This window comes from Protopterus annectens, chromosome 4.part0 (assembly GCF_019279795.1).
Source record: "Protopterus annectens isolate FY-2018-M chromosome 4.part0, PAN1.0, whole genome shotgun sequence".
Taxonomy (NCBI): Eukaryota; Metazoa; Chordata; order Ceratodontiformes; family Protopteridae; genus Protopterus; species Protopterus annectens.
The window spans coordinates 896,484,806-896,510,434 of NC_056733.1; the positions used below are offsets into that span (position 1 = coordinate 896,484,806).

The 25,629-nt window shown below is 41.6% G+C and overlaps 1 protein-coding gene across 1 annotated transcript in view; it reads right to left on the reverse strand.

Moving 5' to 3' along the window:
* Nucleotides 1–25,629, reverse strand: part of RAB36 (RAB36, member RAS oncogene family) — a 522,669-nt gene that overhangs the window by 492,415 nt on the left and 4,625 nt on the right. Inside the window, exon 2 of the mRNA XM_044068859.1 lies at nt 25,393–25,494. Within this exon, the coding sequence (XP_043924794.1) occupies nt 25,393–25,470 (78 nt within the window). The 5' untranslated portion in view covers nt 25,471–25,494. The remainder of the gene's footprint in view (nt 1–25,392; nt 25,495–25,629) is intronic.

A 25,629-nucleotide genomic window follows, 5' to 3' on the forward strand; every position in this document is an offset into this window, starting at 1 on the left:
CCACTGTTAATTCTTTGATCTTGCTTACATTTAAGGCCAGATTGTTGCTGTTGCACCAGCCTATCAGATGCATCTTCCCTGTAGGCTGTTTTCTCTCTGTGCCAGACAAGACCTACAACAGTGGTATCATCCATGAACTTGATGATTCTGTTGGATTAATGCTTGGCCATGTAGTCATGCGCCAGCAAGGTGAACAGTAGAGAACTGGAAAGTAGCCTTGTGGGATACCCATGCTCAGTGTGATACTGTTTGAACTGTTATTTCACACACATACCTTTTGGGGTCTGTTTATGAGAAAGTTCAATATCCAGTTACATAGTGGGGTGCTGATGCCCAGTTGGATCAGCTTTGCTATAGGATTCTGGGGGATGACAGTGCTGAAGGCAGAACCAAGATCAATGAACAACAATCTGACATAGCAATTTTTGTTCTCTAGATGGGCCAAGGATTCACAAAGTGCTATGCCTATAGCATCAGCCATGCAGTGGTTAGATCTATAAGCAAACTGTAATGTGTCCCACGTTGCAGGTAGATTTGAAGAGACATGATTCTTGATTAGCCATTCAAAACACTTCATTACCGTAGATGTAAGAGCAACTGGTCAGTAATCATTTAGACTTGTTGGTTGAGATTTCTTGGGTAAGAGGATGATTGTTGTATTTTTGATTGTCATATTTTTGTTTTTTTAAAAGGAACACCCCTCCTTATTATTGTGCCCCCACCTCCTACCCCTGTCTCCAATCCATTGGATAAGTAGAATTTCCCACCACAGAATATACTGAGAACCCCATGGTACTGGGTTCTTCCACATTCTAGTGTGTTTAATGAACAAGTACGATATGTAAGCAAAGCTTCCTTAAGCTAATCTTGATCCTGGCCCTTTTGCCAGATTCACCAGGCCATTAACATTCCAAGATAATAACTGTCATTGCAGTTATACTGACTACAGAAATAAACAACCCTCTTAATAGGGTTTTTAGCATCTCAGTGCTTAGTCCACGCAAATAACTGTCTAATCCCATCCAAGGAGGAAGCTAGATATCGCTGCAACAGGATGGATATATACATAGAGTTCACAGTTCATAGTTTAGTACTAGGCTAACTGCCCTTGTGGGCCACTTTAAGCCTAGCCAGTTACCCCATCTCAGAATCAAACCCTGCACTTTGTGTCTGTAAGATAAACACCTTAACCACTATCCCAACCTCCCAAATGTTGTGTTAGCACCATGTATTTCACTGCCAAGTCTTGAACCCAGGATCCTGTGCACTACAGTCAGAGAAACATACTACTATGCCAAATCAGCAGTTTTATGAAGCACTTGCATAACCAAAGAGGGTGCAATGCACAAGTAAATACAGTATCCTACAATTTCCACTCTGTGCTGTGCCTCCTTTACAGTTCTAGACAACTGTTATTTTACACACACACACACACACACACACACACACACACACACACACGTGCATGTATGTATGTGTATGTATATATATATATATATATATATATATATATATATATATATATATATATATATATAAAACAGTAAATCCCTGAAAGGAATACATGTTCAAAATGTAAAATGCATCCTTTCAGCAGCACATAAAATCACCTACCAAAAGTTTGATATATGGCCCTTTCTACCACAATGTCTTTTCTTCTGGATATCTCTGGACAGGTACTAACTCTAAGTTCCCACTGCTAAGATGGAATTAGCACTACTTCATAAATTTGTAGAGCAGTCTGTACTGCACCCACTGCTGAGATGGAATTAGCAGTACTTCATAAATTTGTAGAGCAGTCTGCACTGCACCCACTGCTGAGATGGAATTAGCAGTACTTCATAAATATGTAGAGCAGTCTGCGTTGCACCCAGTGCTGAGATGGAATTAGTACTACTTCATAAATATGTAGAGCAGTCTGTGCTTCACCCACTACTGAGATGGAATTAGCACCACTTCATAAATCTGTAGAGCAGTCTGCACTGCACCCATTGCTGAGATGGAATTAGCGCTACTTCATAAATCTGTAGAGCAGTCTGTGCTGCACCTAGTGCTGAGATGGAATTAGCACCACTTCATAAATTTGTAGAGCACTCTGCGCTGCACCCGCTAGTGAGATGGAATTAGCGCTACTTCATAAATATGTAGAGCAGTCTGTGCTGCACCCAGTGCTGAGATGGAATTAGTACCACTTCATAAATTTGTAGAGCAGTCTGTGCTGCACCCAGTGCTGAGATGGAATTAGTGCTACTTCATAAATATGTAGAGCAGTCTCTGCTGCACCCACTGCTGAGATGGAATTAGTACCACTTCATAAATTTGTAGAGCAGTCTGTGCTTCACTCACTGCTGAGATGGAATTAACGCTACTTCATAAATTTGTAGAGCAGTCTGCGCTGCACCCACTGCTGAGATGGAATTAGTGCTTCTTCATAAATATGTAGAGCAGTCTGTGCTGCACCCAGTGCTGAGATGGAATTAGTACCACTTCATAAATTTGTAGAGCAGTCTGCGCTGCACCCACTGCTGAGATGGAATTAGCACTACTTCATAAATATGTAGAGCAGTCTGTGCTGCACCCAGTGCTGAGATGGAATTAGTACCACTTCATAAATTTGTAGAGCAGTCAGTACTGCACCCACTACTGAGATGGAATTAGCGCTACTTCATAAATTTCTAGAACAGTGTGCGCTGCATCCACTGTTGAGATGGAATTAGCACCACTGCATAAATTTGTACAGCAGTCTGCGCTGCACCTACAGCTGAGATGGAATTAGTGCTACTTCATAAATTTGTAGAGCAATGTATGCTGCACCCATGGCTGAGATGGAATTAGTGCTACTTCATAAATTTCTAGAGCAGTCTGCACTGCACCCACTGCTGAGATGAAATTAGAGCTACTTCATATATTTGTAGAGCAGTCTGCGCTGCACCCACTGCTGAGATGAAATTAGAGCTACTTCATATATTTGTAGAGCAGTCTGTGCTGCACCCACAGATGGAATTAGTGCTATTTCATAAATTTGTAGAGTAGTCTGCACTGCACCAACTGCTGCTTTTCTTCAGTTCTGAAGCCACTTCCTAAATAAAGGAAATGGCATCACTGTCATTCAAGCTACTGCAGTTGAGAAGTGAGTGTAACAGATCCTGAAGCTGAAGCATGCAAGGAGGGATGAAGGATGCTCCTTTCTGACCATCAATGTACTTTGTTCAAAGCCTCCCCAGGGGATAAAAAGGAATGCCATCTGCCTTAAAGCTAACCTTCATACTTGTTAGGTATGAACAGCTATATATAAACTGATTTTGATACCAAAGACTCTTCACAAGAAAAAACACATTTCTCTTCCGCCTCATTTCAGTAGAATAATCCTTATCATAGGTAATCACCTTCCCAGGTGGCCATAATGAAGAAAAAATCTTCTCCTTCTGCATGTATGATAATAATTGACAAGGATAGGTCTGCAGTAATTATTCCCTGCTGTAAAAGGAACAAACATCTTGTGTATCGTTTCTATCACTGGTAACCCTAATCATTCTGCCAACATTCCAGTCATGAATGACAAACAATCACATGCCTCTTCAGTTTCAGAACTCTCCCAATGCCCTCAGATTCTTTCTCCATGCTCTTTCTTCCAAATCAATCACTCAGGCTTCCAACATTTTTACTGTGGTTGCTACTGCTGCTAATCTCTGGCAAGACAGTCAAATAGTGCCTCACAGTTCTACCAAATGGTCAGAATGCAAAATAATGGTATTCTCAATGGTTGCTAATTTACCCTCATATTCCTCCATGTAAGCAGTCAAAGTAGAGTTAATTGTTGTAGCTCCTTCATGATCAAATTGAAGGAAGAATCTGATGTTTTTGCCTGGAGGTTCTACGGTCCATATAGATCCACTCGATCTGCAGACAATGCAGATCAAGTGTCAGCCAATGCTAACGAGGCCTGATCTCATGGTGAGGGAAAGGGACATGCATGATTTTGTTTTGCCACTTTTCCTTTTTTCCTGGTCATTGTTTTGAAATTAAACCATCATATACATGCTGATATCAACTGTGCAATCAAAGTGCATAATTTCTCTGGATTTGGTAGTGACAGAAGAATCTAGTACGATTACCCACGAGGAGGCAAATGGCAAAAACTATACATTCTCATACCAACATTCCCACTGGAAGTATTAGCTTCCAGTAACTTAGAGGAAAAAATAAATCTAATGCACTGAGGTATGTAAAATAAGTGAAATGGGATAAATATATAAAGCCAAATGCTGAAGAGAAATTAAGGGAATATTTGGATAATATGCATGAGTTTAGAAAAGCTGTTGTTAAGCAACTATTTTTTGGATAACAACTCTACAGCACAACTTTTAGTTGCATCCAAACTTAGGGAGCTTATGACAAGAAAAATAAACTATACAGGTATAATAGATATTTTGGAAATTTTATGAACTTATTTTAAAAAACAGAGGAATGGGAAGCCATGAGGAGACACAGATGGAAATATTTAGGCTTGATTACAATAAAGTCAAAGAATGATGACCAGGGATCCTATAGAGGTATTAAAGATATTTCAGACTAGCTAAACCAGAAACACGTGAGATAAAAATGGTGATGTATAATTAAGAGGAAAAAATGGTGATGTATAATTAAGAGGAAAGCTTTCAGGAACAGATGGTATTGTGGTGGAAATCTGGTAGTTAGGTGTTTGATTTGGGAGGTTTTCTTTAACAATATTTAAAAAAAGGGCTGTACCACCGTATTACCCAAAGAGTACAATGAAACTTCAGATCCAGCTTCATATATACTCATTTCAATGTTAAATTGCTCGTGTCTATCCTAGCTAGAAAAATAGGAATGTTGTTAACAAAAGTTAGTACATATGGATCAGTGTTGTTTTGTGGAGGTGACACAAATATTTCACAACAGTAACAGATCAAGGATGAGAAGCAGAGGTTACAAAATAAAACTGCTGCTGTTGGCAATAGAGTGAAGCTGGGATTTTATGAGTATGACAATGGTATTGTGTGTTCCCTGATAGAATAATTAAGTTAATAAGAAGGATTTATGAAGGGCTGCAGACAAGAATTAAGGTAGTAAGGTTCCATCTGATGAGCTGTGATTGAACAGGGTAACCGGGTAGAGATATTCTCTTTCTCCACTGTCATTTGCATTACATTCAGAGCTGTTGGCAAAGAAAAGTAGAGATTCACAAATTCAAGGATATAACTGACGTGGTACTCAAAAAAAGTTAGGTTTAATCACAGATGATATTATTTTGTACTTTATAGTCCAGAAAGGCCAGTTCGTTGTTGTGAACATTTTGAGACAGTTTCAAGTCTTTTTAGAATATAAAATAAATGAAAACAACATGAAGGCAAAAGTAGTAAACTATGTGCCTAAGTATGAACTGGTTTCGTAATACCCATGCTAATAGGAACATGATAAGATGAAGTGTTTAGATGTATGCATTAAAAATTGTTCTGTTATGGCAGTTAAGCATATAAGGGAAGAAAACTAAACAAAAGATAACCCAAAACCTAAGAAATTGGAAACTCCTGATTATGGCTATGGGCAGTGAGATACAAGCACTGAAAATGTTTTTAGTCCCTTTAGATTTATATACAGATCAGACATGTTTTTATTAACCAGAGGAGATGTTGTGGACAGTAATTAATAAAGAGTTGATTTTGGGAGTGGAGGAAAGTGAGAAGTAATTTTGATAAGCGGAGGCTCCCCATAGAACAAGGTAGTTTAGGGTTAACTGATTTGAAAGAGTACTTCACAGCTATGTAGTTAAGGTTCATAAACATAACTCAAACAGAACGTTAATAAATCAAAATGGAAAAAGATGATGATGAAATGAGGGTGATGTTCAAGAGACAGAACGACTAGGATTTAGGATACAAGTCCTTAAAGAAAATAAGAACATAATATTTATAAACTAGAAGAAAGCATTCTAAGAACTAATCCAGCGCAGGGATACAGATAGGAGATTTTACCAACAGGGATGCCTACAAGTAGAGGCATAGGAAACAGGCAAGAGGATCTGGAAAATATGAAAGGAACCAAAGTACTGGAAGCAAATAACTCTTGAAGGAAATGTAACAGAGTGGAATGAGGCTAAGCAGACGTCTGGGCCTCGGGTTACACACTGCTTTCATAGATTCATAGGTTCAGACTAGGCTATCTGCCCTAGGGCATTTATAAGCCTAGCCAGAGTGTGTTTGGCTTTCGTCACCCATTTTAAATTAATTTTCTATGCCCTTTTTCGAGGTTAGTATACTGTGCCTCTGTCTAACAGTGACACAGAAGTGATACCCGGGGTAAACCTACGATCTCCCATCCACTCATCAAGATTCCTCTTGAAGAGAGTCAATGAGGGACTCTGCCTAACCTGGACTGGGATTTTATTCCAGAGTGAAGGGAGCCTCTGGGTTATGAATCTGTCCCTCCAGCATGTCCTATTTATTTCAGTGCTGAGGTTCAAGTCTCTCGAGCGCGTAGCTGGATGGGATTTGGATTTTCTGAGGTGCAGCATGTCTACTAATTCCGGGTTGGACATGGCTTTATACGTCAGGCACAGATCGCCTCTGAACAGGCGGTATGCCACTGAGTAGAGCTGGAGTTTCTTTAACCGGGCAGCATATGGCATCCGTTTGACCCCTTTGATCCTCTTGGTGAGGTACTTTTGGGGTCTTTCCAGTTGCTGCAGGTGACTGGTAAGGTACATCCCAAAAGGGGCATTGTACTCAATTATGGGCCTGATGAGGGATGAGTAAAGAGGCACGATGACCTCCCCTGATCTAGATGTGAATCCCCTTCATGATTAGGTGGGCTATATAAAATGTTTTTCTAACCACTTTGGCCACGTGGTTGTCAAATGAGAGATTGCTATCAACTTGGGTCCCCAGGTCCCTAATTACTTCTTCTGTACTTAATGGATTACCACCTATGTGGTAATTTGTGGGCACTTTGTTTTGCCAAAGGGGATGACTATACACTTTTTGGCATTTAGCTTGAGGCCATGGCTCTGGCACCAGTTGTCTGTTTCTTTGAGGCCCTTTTGGAGGATGCTTGTGTCGGCTGGAGAGGTGATTATGGTGCCCAGTTTGCAGTCATCTGTGAACTTGGTCAGCCACAGTCCTTCTGTGTTGGCCTGTACCTCCGAGAAATATATACCGAACAAGAGAGGTCCCAGGACTGAGCCTTGTGGGATGCCACTTGTAACTGGTTTGGAGTCTAACATGGCTTCAGCAATTCTAACCATGTGGGTTCTGCCCTTGAGCCAGTTTGCAACCCATCTAGTGACATAGGGGTTTATATTTAAGCTGGTGAGCTTATCTATAATGCCCGAGTGGGGTATTGTATCGAAGGCTTTTGTGAGGTCCAGGTAGGCTGTGTGGACCACCTTCCCCTCGTCAATGGCCTTGGTGACTGTTTCAAAGAAATCGACCAGGTTTAAGAGGCAGAATCTGCCCTTAACAAAGTCGAACTGGGTAGGATCCAGCGTCTGTAGGTCCCCAATATCTTTATTTATGAGGTCCATGATGATCCTTTCCATAGCTTTGCAGACCAAGCTAGTCAGGCTTATGGGGCAATAGTTTCCACTCTTTGGGTACATATCCTGTAGTAAGGCTGAGATTGAACAGTAGTTTTATGTTTGGGGTTAGCTCTTCTTGGAGTTCATGTAGGACGCAGCTCGGGACACCGTCTGGTCCCATTGATGCTGTGTTTTTTGCTTTGGAGAGGGCGGCTCTTACCTGAGCATCTGAGATGTCAGGGGACAGCACTCTGCTGGGATAGATATTTGCCCTTTTGGTGGGGAGGCGGGGGAGAAGTTTGCGTTGAACCTGTCAGCTAGGATGTTGGCAATGTCTGTGGGTTTGGTGTACTTTTTGTCATTTTGGACTAATTCTGAGCATATCTGGGAATTCCCACCCAGGTTCCTAACATAACTAAAGAAAGCCTTGTGATTATCCTTAGTGTCCTGTGCAATTTTTCTCTCGAAGCTGGCCTTAGACGATTTTATGAGTGCCCGTAGTTTTTTGCTAATACTGATCAGAGATGCCTTCCCTTTTTGGGATTTTGCTCTATCATGTAGTAGCTTCCTCCTTCTATTGTATAGTTTGTTTATGGCTGGGGTCCACCAGACAGGACGTCTGCCTTTGGAGGACTGGGTCTTGGTTTTATTTGGGATTGCATGATCCATGCATTCCTGAAGGTGTTCATAGAATGCGTTTATAAAGGATTCTGCGGTCTGGGCTATATTTTCCTCAGGCCCGGGGGCTTTGAAGGATTCCACCTCAGTTTTGAGGAGTGTGAAATTTGCTTTAGAGAAGTTTTTCACTGTGGTTTTCTGGGCAGGGGGTGGAGTCGGGATGTGAATATCCAGTGAGATTAGTTTATGGTCTAATCTTACCAGTGAGGGATACACTTCTGGTCCGGAGCATAAAGTCCCCATGTTGGTGATGATCAGGTCCAGTATGTTTTCCCCTCTTGTGGGAGTGGTAACAAGTTGTTCCATAGCATTTGAGTTTATAAATTCTAGGAACCTTTGGGCTAGGGTGTTGGAGCTAGAGTAATGTTCCCAGTCTATGTTTGGGTAGTTGAAGTCAGCCAATATAATGGTGTTTGGAGAGACCTTCATATTTTCCAGTGTTCTCAGGAAGGCCGAGTGGGGTTCCTGGGTTTGGGAGGGTGGTCTCTAGCAGGCTATAAACTGGAAGGCAGTTTTAGCCACTGTTAGTTGCACATGGATAGTCTCTGATGCTTCGTGCTGTGCCACCAACCTGGAGGTGTGGGTATCTTTGACGAATATTGATACTCCCCCTCCTTTTGTGATTCGGTCCAAGTTTTGGGGCCGAAAAGCATGGTATGAGGTATAACCTGGTAGTGCTGGGGTGCTCTCGGGAGCCTTGAACCAGGTTTCTGTTACTGCACAGATATCGATGTTCTCCATGCTAAGGAGAGTTTCGAGTGCATGCATCTTGAGGTTTAGACTTCTGGCATTGAGTAGCATTACTCTTAGTTTCTTATCCCTTGTGATACCTATGGAGGTGGGTTTGTCTTTTGAGCCTTGCCTAAAAAAGGCACTATGGGGGTAGCAAGAGCCTTTGCCAATATCCGAAAGCCCAGGGGTGACAGGTGCAAGCCATCCCTAGCGAAGCATCGTGGCTTGTCGAGCATGTATTCTCAGGCTGACAAGCATTGGATCCCCTTTGAATGACACCCATACTTAAGCCAATTGTTGAAATTGCTCATCTTGTCTTCATACTGTGGCATCATTCTTGGTAAGGGTAAGATGCTACTCAAGGTCAGGGTCATACCGGCCTGGGCTACATGCTCAGAGAGCTCCTCTATGTCTCTTTTCATGTAGTCTAGGGAGGTATGTCTCAGGTCATTCACACCAGCATGGACAATAACTGAGTCATATTTGTACTTGCCTTGGAGTGACCTGAGTGCTTGTGTTATGTGGCGGATCCTAGCGCCCAACAGGCAGCTCACCGTGACCTTCTCCTTGTTCAGCCTGGTGAGCAGGACGTCAGTGTGCCTGATGATAGAGTCACCTATTACAAATGTATCAGGTGTGTTGTTTAGACTTAAGGGCTGTGACTGTTTGGCACACTGACTTTGTGAGCTATGTGTTGCACGTGTTTTGTTTTGGGGTAGCGGTTGCTTGGGTGTCTGCTTTGGAGGTCTCTGCTGCTTAGGCAGATTTTTATTTAGAGCCTCCAAGTATGTTTTTGTGTGTTTATGTGTTTCATTTGCTGTCATGGTAGGTCTATGTGAGACTGGAATTGTAGTGAGTGTGGTTTCCTTCTCCTCCTGACTGGTTACGCCAGTACTGAGTTGAGAGAGCTTAGCCTCCAGTTTGGCTATATGGTTGCATCTCTCACATGTGTTGAAATTTGTTGGGAGGAGGAGAGGGTTGTCTGTGTACATGAGGCAGTTGTAACATTGCCTCAAGATTCTCAGATTCACCAGCTGGACCGGAGAGGAGATTGACAACTGACCTTTGGACATGCTAGAATAGTATTGGGAATTCCTTTATAATTGAAGAAAAGGGCCAATGGGGAACAAGGTACTCAAGGGGAGTTTGTGAGGGTGTAGTGCTTTTAATTTTTTAGTGCTGACTTATATAATTGCTTTAGTGAGCAAGTGCCAGGTAACTTAAATGCAATGTGTTACAGGCAACTTAAATGCAAAAATGACAAACAGTAACTTAAATGCAAAAATGACAAACAGTAACTTTCTTTCAAGTGAAACAAGGAAATAAGTACAGTAAGCAATGCAGATATCACTAGGGATCCACAGAAGCACTGAAAAGCCGTGTTTAGGTGGAATTAGCTTTTCAGGGAAATAACAAGCAAACAAACAAAACTAGATTCAGCAGGCCTGGATCTAGTCTATGCTACAGCAAACAAGGTGCACCTTTTCTCATAATGGACTGATACCAGAAGTAGGACTGTGTTAGCAAAAGGCAAGCCTTCCTAGAGGTTTGAGTTGAGTGGGGAACAGAAAGAGAGGGTGTATAAAATATTGTACAATAATTACAAGAGTCAGATCAGGGAATATTAGAAAAGATTGAGAAAACAGAAAGGAAAGACAAGTTACAAAGAAACACTGGGAAGAAACTTTAAGGCTCCCAAGTATGCAACAAAGTCCAGAAGGTTTAGGATTCTTCATGGAAGTGTTTACCATAGGCATTTGTATACCCCAAGCAGATTTCAGAAGATTTTTACTTGGGTAGACAACAAATATTAGATGTGAGATGGAGAAGAGGGGAGTAAGTGGGAACATTTTTTGGGGGAAAGTAATAAGTTGGCAGATTTTAAAAATTCAATATAAAATATTCCATCAAACATGTTGGGGAACAAATGGCTGCAACTAAGGGAATCATTCTTTTCATTTGGGATATAGAATTGAACTGTCTACAACATAGTAAGGCCTTACTAAGTTTAATGCTATTGGCTGACAAAAAGCAATTACTAGAAGGTAAAAATACAAAATCTAAACCAGCTGTAACTGATGTAACTGATATATTACATCACCAACATACTGACATCCCAGGCAGCAGTATAATGATATATTATATCACCAATATACTGACATCCCAGGCAGTTATAATGATATATTACATCACCAACATACTGACATCCCAGGCAGCAGTATAATGATATATTATATCACCAACATACGGACACCCCAGGCAGTATAATGATATATTACATCACCAACATACTGACACCCCAGGCAGTATAATGATATATTACATCACCAACATACTGACATCCCAGGCAGCAGTATAATGATATATTACATCACCAACATACTGACATCCCAGGCAGTATAATGATATATTACATCACCAACATACTGACATTCCAGACACTATAATGATATATTACATCACCAACATACTGACATCCCAGGCAGCAGTATAATGATATATTATATCACCAACATACTGACATCCCAGACAGTATAATGATATATTACATCACCAACATACTGACATCCCAGGCAGTATAATGATATATTACATCACCAACATACTGACATCCCAGGCAGCAGTATAGTGATATATTACATCACCAACATACTGACATCCCAGGCAGTATAATGATATATTAAATCACCACCATACTGACATCCCAGGCAGTATAATGATATATTACATCACCAACATACTGACATTCCAGGCAGCAGTATAATGATATATTACATCACCATCATACTGACATCCCAGGCAGTATAATGATATATTACATCACCAACATACTGACATCCCGGGAAGTATAATGATATATTACATCACCAACATACTGACATCCCAGGCAGTATAACGATCTATTACATCACCAACATACTGACATCCCAGGCAGTATAATGATATATTATTTCACCAACATACTGACATCCCAGGCAGTATAATGATATATTACATCACCAACATACTGACATTCCAGGCAGTATAATGATATATTACATCACCAACATACTGACATCCCAGGCAGCAGTATAATGATATATTACATCACCAATATACTGACATCCCAGGCAGTATAATGATATATTATATCATCAACATAATGACATCTCAGACAGTATAATGATATATTACATCACCAACATACTGACATTCCAGGCAGCAGTATAATGATATATTATATCACCAACATACTGACATCCCAGGCAGTATAGTGATATATTATATCACCAATATACTGACATCCCAGGCAGCAGTATAATGATATATTACATCACCAACATGCTGACATCCCAGGCAGTATAATGCTATATATATATATATATATATATATATATATATATATATAGTGATGCAATATATCATTATACTGCTGCCTGGGATGTCAGTATGTTGGTGATGTAATATATCATTATACTGCCTGGGATGTTAATATGTTGGTGATGTAATATATCATTATACTGCTGCCTGGGATGTCAGTATGGTGGTGATTTAATATATCATTATACTGCTGCCTGGATGTAATATATATTATACTGCTGCCTGGGATGTCGGTATGTTGGTGATGTAATATATCATTATACTGCTGCCTGGGATGTCAGTATGTTGGTGATGTAATATATCATTATACTGCTGCCTGGGATGTCAGTATGTTGGTGATGTAATATATTATTATACTGCCTGGGATGTCAGTATGTTGGTGATGTAATATATCATTATACTGCCTGGGATGTCAGTATGTTGGTGATGTAATATATCATTATACTGCCTGGGATGTCAGTATGTTGGTGATGCAATATATCATTATACTGCTGCCTGGGATGTCAGTATGTTGGTGATGTAATATATCATTATACTGCTGCCTGGGATGTCAGTATGGTTGTGATGTAATATATCATTATACTGCCTGGGATGTCAGTATGTTGGTGATGTAATATATCATTATACTGCCTGTCGGTATGCTGTATGTATATCAATCTGCTGCCTGGGATGCATTATATCATTATACTGCTGCCTGGGATGTCAGTATGTTGGTGATGTAATATATCATTATACTGCTGCCTGGGATGTCAGTATGTTGGTGATGTAATATATCATTATACTGCCTGGGATGTCAGTATGTTGGTGATGTAATATTTCATTATACTGCTGCCTGGGATGTCAGTATGTTGGTGACGTAATATATCATTATACTGCCTGGGATGTCAGTATGTTGGTGATGTAATATATCATTATACTGCCTGGGATGTCAGTATGTTGGTGATGTAATACATCATTATACTGCCAGAGATGTCAGTATGTTGGTGATGTAATATATCATTATACTGCCTGGGATGTCAGTATGTTGGTGATGTAATATATCATTATACTGCCTGTGATGTCAGTATGTTGGTGATGTAATATATAATTATACTGCCTGTGATGTCAGTATGTTGGTGATGTAATATATCATTATACTGCTGCCTGGGATGTCAATATGTTGGTGATGCAATATATCATTATATTGCCTGGGATGTCAGTATGTTGGTGATGTAATATATAATTATACCGCCTGGGATGTCAGTATGTTGGTGATGTAATATATCATTATACTGCTGCCTGGGATGTCAGTATGTTGGTGATGTAATATATCATTATACTGCTGCCTGGGATGTCAGTATGTTGGTGATATAATATATCATTATACTGCCTGGGATGTCAGTATATTGGTGATATAATATATAATTTTACTGCCTGGGATGTCAGTATGTTGGTGATGTAATATATCATTATACTGCTGCCTGGGATGTCAGTATGTTGGTGATATAATATATCATTATACCGCCTGGGATGTCAGTATGTTGGTGATATAATATATCATTATACTGCTGCCTGGGATGTCAGTATGTTGGTGATGTAATATATCATCATACTACTGCCTGGGATGTCAGTATGTTGGTGATATAATATATCGTTATACTGCTGCCTGGGATATCAGTGTGTTGGTGATGTAATATGTCATTATACTGCCTGGGATGCCAGTATGTTGGTGATGTAATATATCATTATACTGCCGGAGATGTCAGTATGTTGGTCATTATACTGCCTGGGATGTCAGTATGCTGGTGATGTAATATATTATTATACTGCCTGAGATGTCAGTATGTTGGTAATGTAATATACTGACATCTCAGGCAGTATAATGATATATTACATCACCAACATACTGATATCCCAGGCAGCAATATAATGATATATTACATCACCAACATACTGGCATCCCAGGCAGTATAATGATATATTACATCACCAACATATTAACATCCCAGGCAATATAATGATATATTACATCACCAACATACTGACATCCCAGGCAGCAGTATAATGATATACTACATCACCAACATACTGACATCCAAGGCAGTATAATGATATATTCACCAACATACTGACATCCAGAAATATCTCTATCTCATCTCTCAAAAGCAGAATTCAAACTAATAATAGTATATAATATATAATACATAACATATAATATATAATGATATATTATTACTTTTTTTTTATTTAACATTTCTTTACCAGGATAATCCGGCTGGACAACTGGTGTCCGTTTTCAGTGGAGTCCTGGGGAGAAAAGCTCCAGACAGAGTCTATATTATATGAGCGAAGTTTTATAACTTCGAATACCATATGATCGCCACCATATGGTCGAAGTTATAAAACTTCGAATAGTTAAAAAAAATAAAAGAATAAACCCTAAACTAAGGGTTGTAGGTGGGGGGGCACACCCCCTGCACCCCCCACCCCCAAATATACCAACTCCGAGATTGCACTACAGTGCAGTAAAGGCTTCCCTTTACTGCATTACAGTGCAGTCTCTGAGTTGGTATATTTAAAGAGTGGGGGGTGTGGGGTGCAGGGGAGCTTGCCCCCTGCCTAAAACCCTCAGTTTAGAGTTTATTCTTTTATTTATTATTTTTTTTTTCGACTATTCGAAGTTTTATAACTTCGACCATATGGTGTCGATCATATGGTATTCGAAGTTATAAAACTTTGTTCATATAATATAGACCCCTCCAGACATTACAGACAATGAAGTAGTGACAACAATTAGATACAAAATTATAATACAGTATAAAAAAGAATAGTTACAAGGTAAATTAGTCTAGTAGTTACAAAGTGAGAGAATATAGTAGCAGATTAGGAAACATTTCATATAACGCAGATGAAATGTATACAGTAAACTTAGTCAGTGCAGTTAGAAGACAATATTACAATGCATTTGCCAAGTAAGATATACAATATGTACAGTAATCATTGGTAGATAAACACGTTGGTGAATACTAGCAGCATAAGGGAATAACAATAGGTACTGCTATAAGGGTAAGTCTTGCAGTTGGTGTGGACCTATTATATTGATCTATGACCCTCAATCTCCTCATCAGCACTGGACGTATGTCAGAATTAGCCTAGGTGAGGTTAAACTGGGTCCAGCGGTCCCAGTGAACAAGCCAAGGACTTGGAAACAAACCACTGGGTAGCAGTGGGAGCCTAAAAGAAAGCAAAAAAAAAAAAAAATGCCCTGCTGAGGTCACAATGGCATACATTTGACATTGTTCTGCTGAGACAGCAGCACTGCACTTACATAGGTTCATAGTATCATAGGTAGGTACTAGACTATTGGCCCTGGGGCCTGCACAAGCCCAGCCAAGAAGGTACCTTGGCTTTTGCCACACAAGAAAATTATTTTCCTGTGCCACTGTCGAGCAGAGCCACAGAGGTGATCCCAGGGGTGAATTTCCTATTTCTCATCCAATCATCAAGATTTTTCTTGAAGAGTGCTAACGAGGACCTTTGTTTGATATAGATAGGTAGTTTATTCCAGAGTATGGGAAGTCTCTGGGACAGGAATCTATCCCTCCAGCATGTTCTGCTTATTGTGGTGACAAAGTTTAGGTCCCTAAAGCGTGTAGCTTGGAGGGACTGGGATTTCTTTAAGTGCAGCATGTCCAACAGATTTGGGTTTGACATAGCTTTGTATGTTAGGCAGAGTTCACCTCTGAGTAGGCGATATGCGACGGAGTAAAGCTGGAGTTTTTTGAGACAGTCTGCATAGGGCATCTGTTTGAGGCTTATAATCCTCTTTATGAGGTATTTCTGCGGCCTTTCCAGTTATTGAAGATGTCTTGTGAGATACATACCAAAAGGGGCATTGTACTCTATAATAGGTCTAATGAGTGATGAGTAGAGGGGAACAATGACCTCTTTTTTTTCTGGATGAGAAACCTTTTGTGATGAGGTGTGCTATGTAGAAGGATTTCCTGACTACTGTGGTGATGTGATTATCAAAGGAGAGACTAGTGTCCACCTGTGTCCCAAGATCTCTTATCACACTTTCGGTGTTAAGTATACTACTGCCTATGTTGTAGTTCATGGGTACAGAATTTTTACCAAAGGGGATGACAATGCACTTTTTGGCATTGAGCTTGAGGCCATGGCTTTGACACCAGGCATCTGTCTCAATGAGGCCCTTTTGTAGGATGTCCACATCGTTAGGAGTTTTGATTATGGCTCCTAGTTTGCAGTCATCTGCGAACTTCGTTAGCCAAAGACCTTCTGTGTTAGCCTGTACTTCAGAGAAGTAGATACCAAACAGGAGAGGACCCAGGACTGAACCCTGTGGAACTTCACTTGTCACTGGTCTGAAGTTGGATTTGGAGTCTGCTACTTTCACAGTGTGGGTTCTGTCAGTGAACCAGTTAGTAACGCATCTTGTGACATAGGAATTTATACCTAGTTTAGTGAGTTTATCTATAATTCCAGAGTGGGGGATGGTGTTGAAAGCCTTGACAAGATCTAGATAGGCTGTGTGAACCACCTTACCCTCGTCTATGGCTTTGGTGACTGCTTCAAAGAAGTCTATCAGGTTTAGGAGACATGATCTGTCTTTTACAAACCCGAACTGGGTGGGGGCCAGAGTATGGAGATTACCAATGTCTTTGTTTATAAGTTCCATGATGATACGTTCCATGGCCTTGCAGATCAGGCTCATCAGGCTAATGGGGCAGTAGTTCCCGGGGTCCGTGGTGGCTCCCCCCTTGTGGAGTCGGATAACCGTCACTGTGTGCCATTCAGAGGGCACAAAGCCTGAGGTGAGGCTACGATTGAACATGGTACTTAGGTGGGGGTGCCAGTTCATTCTGTAGTTCATGTAAAACGGAGCCTGGGATGTTGTCTGGTCCCATGGATGCTGTGTTCTTGGCTTTGGAGAGTGTGGTTTTTACCCATGCAGCCGTGAGTACAAGAACTTTGCATTCTTTCGGTATAGAGATGGGCCCTTTAGAGAGTGAGAGGGGGGTAAAGTTAGCACTGAATCTATCTGCCAGGATGTTGGCAATATCAGTTGGGTCTGTATATTTAGTGCCATTGTGCTGTAACTCAGCAGATCTGAGTGTTGCCATTGAGATTCTTGACATAGCTATAGAATACTTTGTGGCTGTCTTTAGAATCAGTGGCGATTTTGTTTTCGTAACTAGCTTTGGAGGATTTTATCAAGGATTGCAGCTTCTTACTGAGGCTGACCAGGGAGCTCCTCCACTCATGGGATTTTACTCTCTTTTGCAAGAGTTTCTTCCTTCTGTTGTACAGTTTGTTTATGGCAGGGGACCACCAGATTTGCTTCCTTTTTTTAAAGGATAGCATCTTGGTTCTGTTTGGGATAGCACAATCCATGCACTTGTGTAAGTGCTTATAAAGTGCAATTGTGTAGGATTCAGTAGTCGTAACTGTATTATCCATCTGCATGGGTGTCATGAAGTTCACCACTTCTGTCTTAAGAAGCATGAAGTTGGCTTTGGAGAAATTTTTTACCATGGTTTCCTTAATGGGGGGGTGGGGTCAGGATGTGGATATCTAGGGTGATTAGCTTATGGTCGGGTCGGACCAATGAGGCGTTGACTTCAGGTGTGGAACACCGGTCACTCATGTTGGAAATGACTAGATCTAGGATATTGTTGCCCCTGGTGTGGGTGTGAATAAGCTGATCCAGGGTATTGGCGTTTATGAATTCCAGAAAGCGTTGAGCGAAGGAGTTGGTACATGAGTAGTTCTCCCAGTTAATGGTGGAGTAGTTGAAATCACCCATTATTAGGATGTTTGGTTGAACCCTAATATTTTCCAGTACATCAAGAAAAGAGGAGTGGGAATCCTGGGGCTTGGTGGGGGATCTGTAGCAAGCTACAATTTGGATTGCAGTTTTGCCAGATTTAGTTGCTCTTGGATAACCTCGGATGCATTATGCTGAGCAACTAGCCTGGAGGTGTGGATATCCTTAATGAATATGGACACACCTCCGCCTTTGGTGTTCCGGTCCAGGTTACATGGCCGAAAAGTGTGGCATGAGTTGTAGCCTAGTAGTGCAGGGGTGCTCTCTTGAGCCTTGAACCAGGTCTCAGTCACTACACAGATATCGATGTTCTCCATTTTAAGGAGTGCCTCGAGTGAGTGCATTTTGAGATTTAGACTTCTAGCATTGAGTAGCATCACCCTCAGTTTTTGCTTGCCTTTTCCTATTATGGTGGTGAATTTGTCATTTGAACCTTGCCTAAAAAAGGCACTATAGGGGCGGCAAGAACCTTAGCCAGTATCCAGAATTCCAGGGGTGACAGGTGTAGGCCATCTCTGGCAAAGCATCGTGGCCTGGCGACCATATCATCCCAGGCAGACAGATACTGGATCCCTTTAGAATGACACCAGAAGCTTAGCCAATTGTTGAAGTCAATCATTTTGTCCTTGTACTGTGGTATCATTCTGGGTGATGGCAGGGCTAGGGTCATACCTGCCTGGGCTACAAGATTGGAGAGCTCTTCCATGTCTCTTTTCATGTAGTCCAGGGAGGTATGTCTCATGTCGTTCACACCAACATGGACAATGACAGAGTCACATTTGTACTTGTTGTGGAGTGATCTGAGTGTGTGGGTTATGTGGCGGATCGTGGCACCCGACAGGCAGCTGACAGTAACCTTCTCCTTGTTTAGCCTGGTGAGTAGGACATCAGTGTGCCCGACTATAGAGTCACCTATGACTAGTGTGTTGGGTACGTTGTTTTGCCTTACTGGCTGTGGTTGAGTGGCACACTGAGTCTGCGGGCTATGTGTCATTTAGGTTGTGTTGGGGGGTTGAGGTTGCTATCATTTCTGCTTTGGAGGTCTCTGTTGCTTGAGCAGATTATTACTGAGTGCCTCCGCGAATGTTTTTGTGTTTCTATGTGTGGATTTTGATGGTGTAGATTTAGTGAGACTATGTGATGAGTGTGGTGTGGTGCAAGTGTTTACCTTCTCCTCTTGGCTGTCAAGTTCAGTCTTGGTTGGAGAGAGCTTTACCTCCAGTTTGGCTAGATAAGTGCATCTCTCACAGGTTGTAGTGTTGGGTGGTAGGAGGAGAGGGTTATCTGTGTACATGAGGCAATTTCTACATTGTCCCAAGATGCCCAGATTCATCAGATAGACAGGAGAGAACACTGGGAGCTGACCCTTGGACATGCCTGAATAAAAACTATTTTCCTCTAGATAAGTGAGGAAAGTGAGTACAAGAGATGTTTTTCTCTAAGCAAGTGAGGAAAGTAAGTTCCAAAACTGTTTTCCTCTAGGTAGTGAGGAAGGTTGAGTGCTGTAGTAATTAGTAGCTTATTTAGTGCTTACAACAAGTTCTGAACAAGTGCTGATCACGAATAAGCAAATTCAAGTGCTAAAACTAAGAATCTGTATCTTGACTAAACTAGTTACAGGAAAGGGGGGAAACAAGTGCAAATGCGGGCTTTTAAATCAGAAAGTTGAGAGAGATGGAAAAACTGCCCAAACGGACAATAACTACAATTTCTGGACCAGAACCACTGCCTATGTGGTAGATAGGTTACCTAGTGCTTACCACTCCCACTGATAAACTAGAAGGCTTCCCTCCAACACAAAAGATTGGGGGCTCAGAAGCTTACATACAGTCCTGGATACAGCAAATCTGAATCTGGACTACACTAGTTACAGGAAAAGTAGGAAACAGGCTTAGATTTTTTTATTTATACAGAAAAGCAGCTAAAACAACAGTAAAAACAATTCAAATGCAGTGCAAGCTAGCACACTTGAGTATGTAGCAATGTTAGACCAAACAGTTTTAAAAAATGCAATTAAATTAAAATGACTAAAAACAACTGCAGAAGGAGTCTATTAGGGAAAATGAGGTAAAGAGATGGGACTGGGGGGAGTGTCCCAGATCAAATCTATAATGCAACTGCAAAAGCCTCCAAATTTAAACAAGACAGAATAGGGAGGGTGGGTAGGGGAAAAAACAACACCTTTGGCAGAGATCGGAAAAACTATACAGTGAAGCAAAAATAACAGTGCACAACTCTGAAGTCAGCCAGCAATGATATAAAATTAGTCAAGCAACAATTAACGGTACACAACTCTAAAGTGCCAGAAAAATATACTTAGCTCTGTATATCTCCAGACAGTTTGAAGAGCACTCTTGTTAGGACACAGGAAGGCTCCAGCAATGATATGCAGGCTGTTACTAAGAGCCCCTTTATGCGGATGTAGCAGTTCACACCTCAGTGACATCAGTCTGGTAAGACAGCAGTACTGCACTTACACTACACCTTTATACTGATGTTGCAGTTCACACCTCAGTGACATCAGTCTGGTAAGACAGCAGTACTGCACTTACACTGCACCTTTATGCTGATGTAACAGTTCACACCTCAGTGACATCAGTCTGGTAATATGGGAAGAAACTGAGGGTAATGCTGCTCAATGCCAGAAGTCTAAATCTCAAAATGCACGCACTCGAGGCCCTTCTCAGTATGGAGAACATCGATGTCTGTGCTGTAACTGAAACCTGGTTCAAGGCTCCTGAGAGCACCCCGGCACTATTAGGTTGTACCTCATATCATGCGTTCCGGCCCCAAAACCCAGACCACACCACAAAAGGAGGGGGTGTATCCATATTCATAAAGGATACCCACACCTCCAGGTTGGTGGCAACGCATAAGCTTGGAAACCATCCAGGTGCAACTAACCATAGGCAAAACTGCTCTACAAATTGTAGCATGCTACAGGCCACCCTCTCAAACTCAGGAACCCCACACAGCCTTCCTGAAGACACTGGAGGTATTAAATGTATCTCCAAACACCATTATATTGGGTGACTTCAACTACCCGAATATAGACTGGGAACATTACTCAAGCCCTAACTTTCTAGCCCAACGGTTCCTGGAGTTCATAAATTCAAATGCCATGGAACAGCTAGTCACTGTTCCCACGAGAGGAGAAAATATACTAGATCTCATTATCACAAACATGGGGACAAAATGCTCCACACCGGAAGTATATCCCTCATTGGTGAGATCTGATCATAAACTAATCTCAGTGGAAATCCACATCCCGCCCCCACCCCAAACAAAAAAGACCACAGTGAAGAACTTCTCTAAAGCAAACTTCACACTACTCAAGACTGGTGTGGTATCCTTCAAGGCCCCTGAGACAGTGGAAACCACAACCCAAGCTGTGGAAGCCCTTACAATGCCTTCTATGAACACGTCCAGGACTGCATCATCAGGCAATCCCAAATAAAACCAAGACTCTTTCCACAAAGGGCAAACGTCCAGTCTGGTGGACCCCAGCCATTAACAAACTTTACAATAAGAGGAGAAAGCTATTACATGATAGAACAAAATCCATAAAAGGGAAGTCACCCCTGATCATTATTAGTAAAAAAATACGAGCACTCATAAAATCAACTAAGGCCAATTTTGAGAGAAAAATTGCCATGGATTCAAAGGACAATCATAAGGCCTTTTTCAGCTATGTTAGGAACCTGGGTGGAAACTCCCAGATATGCTCAGAATTAGTCCAAAATGATACAAAAATCACTGAACCCACAGACGTTGCCAACATACTGGCAGACAGGTTCAGTGCAAACTTCACCCCCCTATCCCCCCCTAAAGTAGAGATAACTATCCCAGCGGAGTGTAGCCTCCCAGACATCTCAAATGCGCAGGTGAAAGCTGCTCTCTCTAAAGCTAAAAACACAGCATCAATGGGACCAGATGGTGTCCCCGGCTGTGTGCTACACGAGCTAAATGAGGAATTAAACCAGCACATAAGGCAGCTGTTTAATCTCAGCCTTATCACAGGATACGTGCCCAAGGAGTGGCGTACAGCAACTGTGGTCCCACTCCACAAAGGCGGTGCCTATACGGACCCTGGTAATTACCGCCCCATAAGCTTAACAAGTCTAGTCTGCAAAGCTATGGAGAGGATCATAATGGAGCTCATAAACAAAGATATAGGGGACTTGCAGACATTGGACCCGACCCAGTTTGGCTTCGTCAAGGGAAGATCATGCCTTTTGAACTTGGTCGACTTCTTCGAAACAGTCACCAAGGCCATTGATGAGGGAAAGGCAGTCCATACAGCCTACCTTGACCTTGCAAAGGCTTCGACACAATACCCACTCGGGTATTGTAGAAAAACTTACCAGCTTAAATGTAAACCCATATGTCACAAGATGGGTTGCAAACTGGCTTAAAGACAGAACCCACAGGGTTAGAGTTGCTGGCGCTATGTCAGACTCCAAGCCGGTCACAAGTGGTGTCCCACAGGGCTCGGTCCTTGGCCCCTATTGTTCGGCATCTACTTCTCAGAAGTACAGGCCAACATGGGAGGACTTTGGCTGACAAAGTTTGCAGACGACTGCAAACTGGGAGCCATAGTGGAAAGTGCATCGGACACGGATATCCTTCAGAAGGGACTCACGGAAACAGATAGCTGGTGCCAGAGCCATGGCCTGAAGTTAAACGCCAAAAATGTATAGTCATACCCTTCGGGAAAAACAAGGTAACCCCAAGCTACCATATAGGTGGCAATCCACTAAGCACAGAAGAGGTTATCAGGGACCTGAGGACCCAGGTTGACAGTGGCCTTTCTTTTGACACTCACGTTGCTAAAGTGGTTAGAAAGACCTTCTACATTGCCCACCTGATCATGAAGGAATTCACATCCAGATCTAGTGAGGTCATTGTTCCCCTGTACTCTTCACTTATCAGACCAATGATCGAGTACAATGTCCCATTCGGGATGTATCTCGCCCGACATCTGTAGCAATTGGAGAGACCCCAAAAGTTTCTCACCAAAAGGATAAAGGGACTCCAAAATCTGTCATATGCTGCCAGATTGAAGAAACTCCAGCTCTATTCAGTCACATACCGTCTGCTCAGAGGTGACATGTGCCTGACATACAAGGCCATGTCCAACCCGGAATTAATGGACATGCTCCACCTCAAAAAATCCAAATCCACCAAAACCACTAGAGCAAGCGACTTAAACCTTAGCACGGATATAAATAGGACGTGCTGGAGGGATAGATTTATCACTCAAAGACTCCCTATGCTGTGGAATAGAGTCCCGGTCCATGTGAGGCAGAGCACCTCGCTGGCTCTGTTCAAGAGAAATCTTGACCTGTGGATGGGAGGTCGTAGGTTTACCCCGGGAATCATCTCTGTGTCACTGCTGGACAGAGGCACAACAAACTAATGGGTACAGTATTTTTTCATATAAGGGGTGGCGTAAGCCACAAAAATTCGGGCTAGGCTTATAAATGCCTTGGGGCAGATAGCCTAGTATAAACCTATGAACCTATAATACAGCAAAACTGCACTTACACTGCACCTTTATGCTGATGTAGCAGTGCCACACCTCGGTGGCATTACTCTGCTAAGACAGCAGTACTCCCCCCTCCCCCTGCAGTAATTATGCAGCAGAACACCCCTCTGCTGAAATAACAGCATCATACCTGTGTTATGACACTTTTTTTGTTGACCACGTAAGTTAGCTAATCTGAATGGACCACTTTTAGTCATGACCTGATAAAGTAAAAAAGTGTAAATAAAAACAAAATAATTCTGTCAACAGAAATGAATTATGTAAGCTACAATTCAGAGAACAATACTGCACTTGCTGTCATTAACATTATGTTTCTGAGTTAAAACATAATTAGATGTGACTGTGTCATTCTGGTGAGGTAGCAATGCCTATCCTGCATGACAATGTTTGAGACAATCATACTACATCTGCCCAATACTGTCATCACCAGCAGTGTCACATCTGCATGACATCATTCTCATAAATCAGCAACAACACATCTGTATGATTCATCACCAGATACACATTTCTGATTAACATGAAATACGTGTCATAAATACCTAACAGCTTTTTACATACTGAATGTAATTCTGTGCTCTTTCTAAGTGTAGCAGAGCAGCTCACATTTGCTTTTCAGCCAGTGCCAGCTTTATATATCTATTACCTTGTCCAAGGGAACTACCTCTGCCCAACTCTGCATTACAGGGGAATATTACTTTTGGCTTCCTGTTTCTCCAGTCTTGCGGGTTGGCATTACCATGCCTACAGCTCACTGAACCATTACAGTTCTGTTATTAAATATCAGCATGTGAGGCCAGTCTCCTTGTACACAAAGGCCCACTCATTACAAGCACTCAAAATTCATATGTTCTCAAATGCTACTTGCCTCCTTGGGAGCGATGTATTACTAATCACCACAATAAATTACTCAAAAGTTACTGGCAGCTAACCAGCAAGCTGTCACTGTTAACTCTTTCTCTCATGCGTTGTATACAGCAGTTTTACAGTTATCAACTTGCCGTTCAGAAGATAATGTTTACAATTAATTGTTTTGTTATCTGGAGTGGGCAGATTCCTTTGGGCCTGTGCCTTGTTTAGAGCTGAGAGAGATGCTATCATGTAAACTGAAAATTTCTCCTGGACCCACAAGAAATTCTATACTCTTTACTAACAACAGCCATTAAATCCTTAACATCCACATGGATGACCACTAACGTGGGCAAACAGAACCTCAGGTTAACATCTAATCCGAAAGATGGCACCCCAACAGTGCAGCACTCATGCCCAACACCCCACAGAAGTATTAGTTTTGGAAAATGACCACAAGCACCCAGTGTAAGTTTCCAACATAAAACACAAAGATACAATCTCCTGAGATGTGAGTAGCTTTAATGACAAATATAGCAAATTATGGTAACCAGGGATTTGTTATGACTGCTAAGTATGGCACAGCTATTAATATTAAATGTTTCCTTTCTCGGTCTCTCTCACACACACACACACACACACACACACACACACACACACACACACACACACATGCATACATTCCCCTACCTGATGTCAAAAGACTTTAGGACACTTGTCATAAGTGCATGCAATGCCTACACATTCACTAAATGCTGGTAACAGCAAAAGCTTGGAATTATGTTTTACTGCAAGTGCTGAAGAGAAAAACCACAGGTGCTGGCAGTCACTCACAACTCAACATATGCATAACGGGTGACTTACCTTTGGAAAATGAGATATTACTCGATCTCTGCTCACAGGAGGTGTAAGCTGCAATGCTCCATTATTCATACCCCACATTATGACCCACACACTGTGTGATTCCTGCCAAAACAAATGAAAAGGACTGTGACAAGGAATGAAAAGCCCCAGTAAGACCACTGGTTTAATGTGGCAGGAACTCACAGAAATTCTTGACTACCTTCCTTAATATATTTTTGCACAAAAACTATAAAATTC